The following is an 8,585-nucleotide window of genomic DNA, read 5'->3' as shown; positions in this document are numbered from 1 at the left end:
AAATTAAAAACAAAATAGCCATCCGAACCCAAGTAATTAAATAAATAAAAGAAAGGAGAAAAAAAAAAGAAAAATCTAAGAATAAAAGTCCAAACACCAACCGAGCGGTTCTTTGAGGAAGAAAAATCCCATTTCACTTTCTTCTTCGTGTCCTCCATTTTTAAAATCCTTTTCTTTTCATCCCTTCTTCTGCACCAGATTCCTCCCTCTAATGGATTCTCCACAACTTTCAGGTACTCTCTCTCTCTCTCTCTCTCTCTTATTTTCTTTTTTGAATCTCTTTATTTTCATTTTACTTCTTTTCTGAAAATATGGAAGAACAGAGAAGCTCGTAAAGCTGTACTTCTTTTTTTTTTTTTTTTTTTGTCTTATTATTATATATATATATGTGTGTGTGTTTTTTAGTCCTGTGTTCGAGTACTGTTGTTTTCTTGATTTAGTTTTTCAATTATACTATTTTCGTTGGTGAAGATTAAAATTGGTTCTTCTTGTTCTTGATGATACCGTCGATGAAAAATCTAGAGACGGAATGAGAAACTTTCAATCTTGGTGGCTGGATTCCTCCCTTCATTTTTTACCCATTTACTTGAGTGCAGTCAATTTTTTTTAACAATCGAAAATAGTTAAAAGAATAATACTTAGATATTATATCTATTTATTTTCTACGATAGAGAAAATAATAGGGATGACAATGGACGGAGTCAGGACCATCCCCAATCCCGCCCCGAAATTATATATATATTAGTTTTTTCTGGGAGAGATTTATAAATATTTTAATTTTTTAAAGATATAAAATTTTCTTTTGTGAAATAGTGAAAAATTTAATTAGAGTTGCAATGTTCTAAAATTTTAAAAAAAATTTATAAAAATTAACATATATCAATATTATTATATACAAAATATAAAAATTAATAAAATATTAAATAGGATGTCGACGGGACAGGAAGACCTCCCCATCCTCGTTAGGGACCTCGATTAGGATTCCCAATTTGACCCTTCAGTCAAACTGAAAACTTAGAGTCCGATTATTTTATTTTTAATTGAAAAAATTGGATAATGCATGTATTTCTTTGTAACTTATATTATTAATAATGAAAATTCAAAATCTTTAAATGGTAAAAAATAAATAAATAATAAGAACATTTTTTTCTACTATTTTTAGAATTGTCACAGGATTATGATTGATTAGTTTGCTATGTTTTATAACATATGATAATGAGTAATTTTGTTATTTTTTGTACAATAACAATTTTTAATTTGATTGTCCAAGTTTGAATTTTCTTCCCATGTATTGATATTTTTTAAATCAAGTCTCTCTCGATCAAGTCATCAACAACTTTTAGAGTTCATTTGTCGTCCAAATAAAGCATATTAAATGAGAGTAGTTGGTATGTGATTGAATCTTTTTTACATATAAAGAATAAAATTGAAATTCATCCAACATGGCGTCTAAATTAAAAATTTGCTACAAATTTTATAATGGAAATTCAATTAAATATTTATTTATTTAAAAATGGAAATGTGAATATGAACAAATATATATATGTATATAAAACAAGAATATCACTTAACAAAGTAATGGCTTTTCATAAAAAGCTTTCCAAAATTTCCATATTATTTTACCATATTCTCTCTATTTTTTATAATAAAAATAAAGATGAGACAAATAATTCAAAAGGAGCATTCCAATAATTAAATGGATAGTCTTTATTTGTCTAGCCAAGCAATAAATTTCTAGGCTACGGCTAAATTATAATTTGTTCCCGAGTGTGTATATATATATATATATATATATATATATATATATATATATATATATTTATATTTATTTATTTATTTGTTCTTCAACTTTTTAACATTTCCAATTTTTATTATTTATGTATTGAATTTTTTTCTACTCAAATCCTATCGATCAAGGAGTTTTTAAAAAATAACAATATATGGGCTAAAAGGTGGCCATTTTTTAGGTTCTCGATGTATACCAATATTTTAATTAGTAATTTTTTAAATAATAATTACTATGTTTAAAGTGATAAGTTTTTGCTAAAAAGAAAAAGGTGAGTAAGTTTTGATTTTATGGATGTGTGATAATTTTATTCCATCAAATTAAAATATAATGTATTTTCAATTTAATTAGTAAAGTATATTTTTTATATTACATCATCATTTTTGTAACTTAATTAAAACATAATAATTAAGTCCTTATTTGGTAATGCATTTATTTATGGTTTTCTATTTTTTAAACCAAGCTTTTAAACACTACTCCTATCCAATATTTACATTTCTTTTGTTTTGTTATATTCTTTTTACAAAATCAACATAAAATTTTTAAATCTAGAATATATATATATATTTGAAAAATCAATTTTATTTCTAAAATTTAGTTACAAATTCAAAGTTGTTCATTAAAAAAAAAAAAAACTACGAGGAAACAATATAGTCTTTAATAAAATAAAATTGAAAAATGAAACCATTATCTAATGAGTTTTAAAGTTTAGCAATTTAACCTAAATTAACTCAAAAGGGCTTAATTAATTAAAATGTTAGCAACTAGTACATAAATTTGATAACGACTTAATCAACATTTTCATAGATTGTATGAACTTAATATAATAATTCTAACCTACCTAAAAAGAGTGAAATACTTATTTATTATTTATTAATTATATATTTATCGTGAATTTTGTATTTATAATTTTTTCAAGATATCGATAGATATCTCTGAAAACCTTGTTAGCAAAAAACATATTATCAATATTTATATATCAATCGTGGTTAAAAGAAAAAAAAAATCTGTTTTCAAAGTGGAATATATTATATAAAAACAAAAAACAAAAAATCAAAAAAACAAAAAAAATACCAAAAAGTAAACGAAGAAAGCTTGGAGGATTTTGGCATCGCCAATGGCCACTTGGAGCTTGAAGCTTTGGCGGCCTCCACGTCTCCGAAGAACCAAAACAGTCAATTTCTGTCAAATTATCACCAGCCGAAGCCTGTTGGCTTCTGCCATTAATGTCATTCACGGAGATAATTTTCTTTCTCTGTCATTTCTTTTCCTTTCTCTGATTTCCCTTACAAACCCAGTGGCTGTGGTCAACTTATAACGACGCATTCCCTTCTTCTTCATCTGGGTTTTGCTTATAACCTCTGGTTTTTAAGAAAGTCGCCATTCCTTCCATGGATTGATGTTCAGGTTTTGCCCTAAACCCCCATTTTGTCCTGAGGACTGCAAATGAGCTGTAGCCGAGTTTTAATGACGCATTTCCCCTTTTGTTCTTCTGGGTTTTGCTTGTAACCTCTGGTTTCGAGAAAATCATTGTTCATTTGACGGATTCTTGTTTGGGTTTTGCCTTAAACCCCCATTTTGTTTTGAGTGCAAAGAATGAACTGTAGCCGAGTGTTGTAACGACGCATTTTCATTTTGTTTAATCTGGGTTTTGCTTGGGATCTTTGGTTTGAACTTTAAAGAACCATTCCTTCCATGGGTCCATGCTCACGTTTTGGGTGTAGTTTCTTTCTTCTTTTGCTCTCTCGTCTTTTTCTTTCACCGTCGTGGTTTTGTTTTTTCGCCCTTTTTGAGGTCAAAAAGCTCTCTCTGGTTTTCTGTCTCTCTGTCGCTGGCTTTGTCTCTTTCTCTCTTTCTATGCTTGATTCGATGTAAATCAAATATCCTTTGTCTTTCATGTTTTATTATTTATTTGGTTATCTTTTCCACGCGATCGTTCCTCGGTTTTGCAGCATATTGCTATGGTTTTATCGCCCTTCTCTGTATTTTCTCTTAACATCTTCCATTTAAAATAGTTCTTCAAAATTTTGATTAAGTACTTGATCTATGTATATCTAAGTTCAATCCAACTGGGAATTTTCTGGATATATATATATTTAAAAGGGGCTACTGTTTCCTTTTGGAGGTATTGAACCATCCAACGTTCCTTCGTTTTATAATATCGATAGCTATCATTTCTGGAAGACTTCATCAAAAAAGTTATCTTATGGAAAGACGAACTCAGCATACAGCTCACTCTTCACAACCTTCGAACTTGCCATCTTTTTGGCTTCTTCCCTTTTATCTTGCGCCTCTGGGTTTCTCCTAATCTGTGAACTATTAAATATTTCTTTGTTTAAGAATATTAATAAATAATAACCTTGATCTTCATCATTATTGGAAGATTTTGTCGTCCTTAACTAAAATGATATCCTTGGAAAGAGGAACCCAGAAAACAGCCAGGCCAATGTTCGCCTGGGAACTTTCCATCTTCTTGCATTTAAGATTGCTTCTTTGGGAAAAGTCATATCTACTTCCATATATTGTCAATTATGTTCATATTATTCTAAAATGACGTGGGTCTAGTACTACGCAGAAAAATTCATAGTGTGAATGGAGGGAACGATTACTACAGAAGTAATATAAAATTTCTCAAATTGTCCTAATTTCTTATCCCATGGTTGAACCCAGTTTGCACTACCTTTTAACTCCATCGATTCGACTTGGTTGTTCATCTCAAACCTTTTTTGTTTGCATGATTTCATGCAACTATTTTGTAACTTCATTGCTTCTACCCTCTTGTTTGCTTTGCATTTTCCATTGCAATTTGGCTTTGTAATCTTACTTTTCTGTTCATTGCTTTGGAAATCTTTGTTTCATATTGAAGGACCTTCAGAGCCAGAACTAGCATTAGGAATATGAACTGACTTTTGTTTTGGTTTCTTTTTCACTTTTCAGGGAGATAGAGGAATAACTTCATGATTTTCAAGTACTGGATGGTTATATAGTTCTGTTCTAAGAATTTGCAGCCATGGCATCTACATCTTGGTTGAATTCACCTTCTTGCTCCATGATTGAATCCTCAGAGGACAAGGCTCTTGGAGCTATAATCCAATGGTCACGGTTTATTTTCCTTTCACCCTGCCCTCAAAGGGTTTTATTATCCTCTATTGATATCCTGTTCTTGCTCATACTCTTAGTTTTTCCATTGCAAAAGCTATATTCTCGATTCAAATCTGGTGGCCGGATAAACTCCGACCTAAGCAAACCTCTCATAGGAAACAGTAGACCTCTAATTAGGACCACCGTCTTCTTTAAACTCTCTTTAATCGTTTCTGGCCTGTTAACCATTTGCTACATTGTCTCAAGTATCTTGACATTTTCCTCGAGTGTTCAATCGACATGGAGGATTGCAAATGGCATGTTTTGGTTGGTTCAAGGATTGACTCATGCAGTTATTGCAATCTTATTAATCCATGAAAGAAGATTTGAAGCTACCAAGCATCCACTTACTCTACGAATTTACTGGACGATAAATTTCATAATCACGTCCTTGTTTATGGCATCCGCAATTATCCGTATGGTCTCTACCGGAGCAACTGATGAACTCAATTTGACTTTGGATGATATAATTTCCATTGCCTCATTTCCATTATCATTAGTTCTTCTTTTTGTTGCCATTAAAGGATCAACAGGGGTTATGGTGGCCACAGCAGCCAATGCAGAATTTGATGGACAAAATGAATTAATTGAATTGGATCCAAGTAAATCAAATGTTTCTTTATTTGCTTCGGCGTCTTTTATATCGAAGGCATTCTGGCTGTGGATGAATCCCTTGTTATGTAAAGGTTATAAAGCCCCTCTGCAACTAGAAGATGTTCCAACTCTTGCACCTCAACACAGAGCTGAGAAAATGTCAGCCCTGTTTGAATCTAAGTGGCCTAAACCTCATGAAAAGTCCACTCACCCAGTTCGAACCACATTGCTCCGTTGCTTCTGGAAGGACCTTGCCTTAACTGCCATCCTTGCTATCGTGCGCCTTTGCGTCATGTTCGTTGGGCCTGTCCTTATTCAACGTTTTGTTGACTTCACTGCTGGAAAAGGGAGCTCCCCAAATGAAGGATACTACCTTGTACTGATTCTTCTAGCTGCTAAGTTTTTTGAAATTCTCACTACTCATCAATTTAATTTTAACTCCCAAAAGCTTGGGACTCTCATTCGATGCACATTGATTACATCTTTGTACAAGAAGGGATTAAGGTTATCATCATCTTCTAGACAGGATCATGGGGTTGGACAGACAGTAAATTACATGGCTGTTGATACTCAACAGCTTTCTGATATGATGTTACAATTGCATGCTGTATGGTTGATGCCATTACAAGTTGGTGTCGGTATGGTGCTTCTCAGTGCATACCTCGGTCTTGCGACAGTTTCTACACTGGTTGCACTTGTAGGCGTTCTTCTATTTGTTGTGTTCGGCTCTAAGCGAAACAATAAGTTCCAATTCAATGTAATGAGGAATCGTGATTTGAGAATGAAGGCAACGAATGAGATGCTTAATTACATGCGTGTGATAAAGTTTCAAGCGTGGGAAGAGCACTTCAATGATAGAATTCAAGATTTTCGCAAATCGGAATTTGACTGGCTGACCAAGTTCATGTATTCAGTCTTTGGGAACATTATAGTCATGTGGAGTGCACCAGTCATCATGTCAACTCTCACCTTTGGGACTGCTCTACTGTTAGGCATAAAACTTGATCCTGGGACAGTGTTCACAACGACAACCATCTTTAAGATATTGCAGGAGCCTATCCGGACTTTTCCTCAATCTATGATCTCACTTTCACAAGCAATGGTATCACTTGGGAGGCTGGACCGGTTCATGTTGAGCAAAGAGTTGGTTGAAGCTTCAGTTGAAAAAACTGAAGGATGTCATGGCAATATTGCTGCGGTAGTTGAAAATGGCGTATTTAGCTGGGATGATGATGCGAATGGTGTAGTAGTTTTGAAAGATATAAATTTGAAAATTAAGAAGGGAGAGCTTACCGCCATCGTTGGGACTGTGGGATCTGGAAAATCCTCTATCTTGGCTTCGATTCTTGGCGAGATGCATAAAATGTCTGGAAAGGTATAAATTTATTCTAATTGAAAAGGTAGAAGTCCAAGTTTATGTTCGACTCCATATATGATAATTATGACAAATCATTTATCCAATTTGTTTATATCTTATGTTGCACACTTCCAAAATAGGTTCATGTTTGTGGAACTACTGCTTATGTTGCTCAAACATCATGGATTCAAAATGGCACCATTGAAGAGAATATCCTATTTGGTTTGCCTTTGAACAGACAGAAATATAGGGAGGTTATCAGGGTTTGTTGCTTAGAGAAAGACTTGGAAATGATGGAGTATGGTGATCAGACTGAGATCGGTGAGCGTGGCATAAACCTCAGTGGCGGGCAGAAGCAGCGGATACAACTTGCCCGAGCTGTATACCAGGACTGTGATATCTATCTTCTTGACGATGTATTTAGTGCGGTTGATGCTCATACTGGATCTGAAATTTTTAAGGTCTTATTCATTGGCGTCTCCCATATCAACTGCTTATTAAGGCCGCATAATTGTGTAACAATGCATACTAATCTATACCTTTGTTTCTTCAGGAATGTGTAAGAGGAATTCTCAGAGGCAAGACCGTTATTCTTGTTACCCATCAAGTCGATTTCTTGCACAATGTCGATATAATCTTCGTATGTTCTTAAATACCTTCTTTATTCATTATTGGTTTCATTACATTCACAAGTGGCATATAGTCTCAGATGTTCCTTTTACTGGTAAGTTTTTGGAGCATTTATTTGCTTCTTTTTTATATTAGGTAATGAAAGATGGGATGATTGTGCAATCTGGAAAATACAATGAGCTAGTAGAGGGTGGGATGGAATTTGGAGCTCTAGTTGCAGCACATGAGAGCTCCATGGAAATTGTGGATAACTGCAATCCTATGCTTGAAGTTTCTTCTCCCAAACCTCCTCAGTCACCTTCCCAGCACCACAGGGAAGGGAATGGTGAAAAAAGCCACGATGATCAACCACAGTCTGATAAGGGTTCATCAAAACTCATCCAAGATGAGGAGAGGGAAACTGGGAGTGTCAGCTTGAATGTTTACAAACTTTATTGCACTGAGGCTTATGGATGGTGGGGAGTAGTATTGGCCTTGTCACTCTCCCTAGCGTGGCAAGCATCTATGATGGCAGGTGATTATTGGTTGGCATATGAAACTTCAGCGGACCGCGCTGCAACCTTCAATCCTTCATTGTTTATTTCTGTGTATGCGGTGATTGCTGTTGTTTCAGTCGTGTTGGTGGTTTCAAGATCTCTTACTTTTGTGATCATAGGGCTTAAGACAGCCCAGATTTTCTTTTCACAAATTCTTAATAGCATCTTACATGCCCCCATGTCATTTTTTGACACCACGCCATCCGGAAGAATACTAAGTCGAGTAAGTTCTACCACTATGAACCACTTTTTTCTTAACTAATTTCTGTTTTACCTTGCACTGGAACCAAATTCAATTTTTACTTTTTCATGTAGGCCTCAAATGATCAGACGAACATTGATTTGTTCATCCCCTTCTTCATGACTGTTGCTACTGCAATGTACATTACAGTACTCAGTATCTTCATTGTCACATGTCAATATGCTTGGCCTACAGTTTTCCTAGTGATTCCACTTCTATTTCTTAACGTTTGGTACCGGGTAAGGACAATCTCTTATCTCAATATGAATCCTCAATTGATACTGTGAAAGTGTTCATAGA

At 34.0% G+C, this 8,585-nt stretch overlaps 1 protein-coding gene across 3 annotated transcripts in view; it reads left to right on the top strand.

Moving 5' to 3' along the window:
* Window positions 1-75: 75 nt before the first annotated feature.
* LOC111013247 (ABC transporter C family member 14) overlaps window positions 76-8,585 on the top strand; it is a 12,562-nt gene continuing 4,052 nt past the window's right edge. For 2 of the 3 annotated variants that reach the window (XR_002601657.2, XM_022287664.2), the window contains exons 1-6: window positions 76-233; window positions 4,724-6,896; window positions 7,019-7,339; window positions 7,432-7,518; window positions 7,644-8,267; window positions 8,360-8,524. Coding sequence is in view for 2 of the 3 variants with exons in the window: in XM_022287664.2 (XP_022143356.1) it covers window positions 4,797-6,896; window positions 7,019-7,339; window positions 7,432-7,518; window positions 7,644-8,267; window positions 8,360-8,524 (3,297 nt within the window). In the remaining variant the exon portion in view is untranslated. Of the gene's footprint in view, window positions 234-2,951; window positions 3,194-4,723; window positions 6,897-7,018; window positions 7,340-7,431; window positions 7,519-7,643; window positions 8,268-8,359; window positions 8,525-8,585 lie in introns of those variants that run through there. The other variant, XM_022287665.2, reaches the window with a different exon arrangement.

This window comes from Momordica charantia (assembly GCF_013281855.1).
Source record: "Momordica charantia cultivar OHB3-1 chromosome 8 unlocalized genomic scaffold, Mcharantia_2.0 BLBB01000008.1, whole genome shotgun sequence".
Taxonomy (NCBI): Eukaryota; Viridiplantae; Streptophyta; class Magnoliopsida; order Cucurbitales; family Cucurbitaceae; genus Momordica; species Momordica charantia.
Note: the sequence above shows the minus strand (reverse complement) of the source record. Positions and strands in the feature narration are given on the sequence as shown.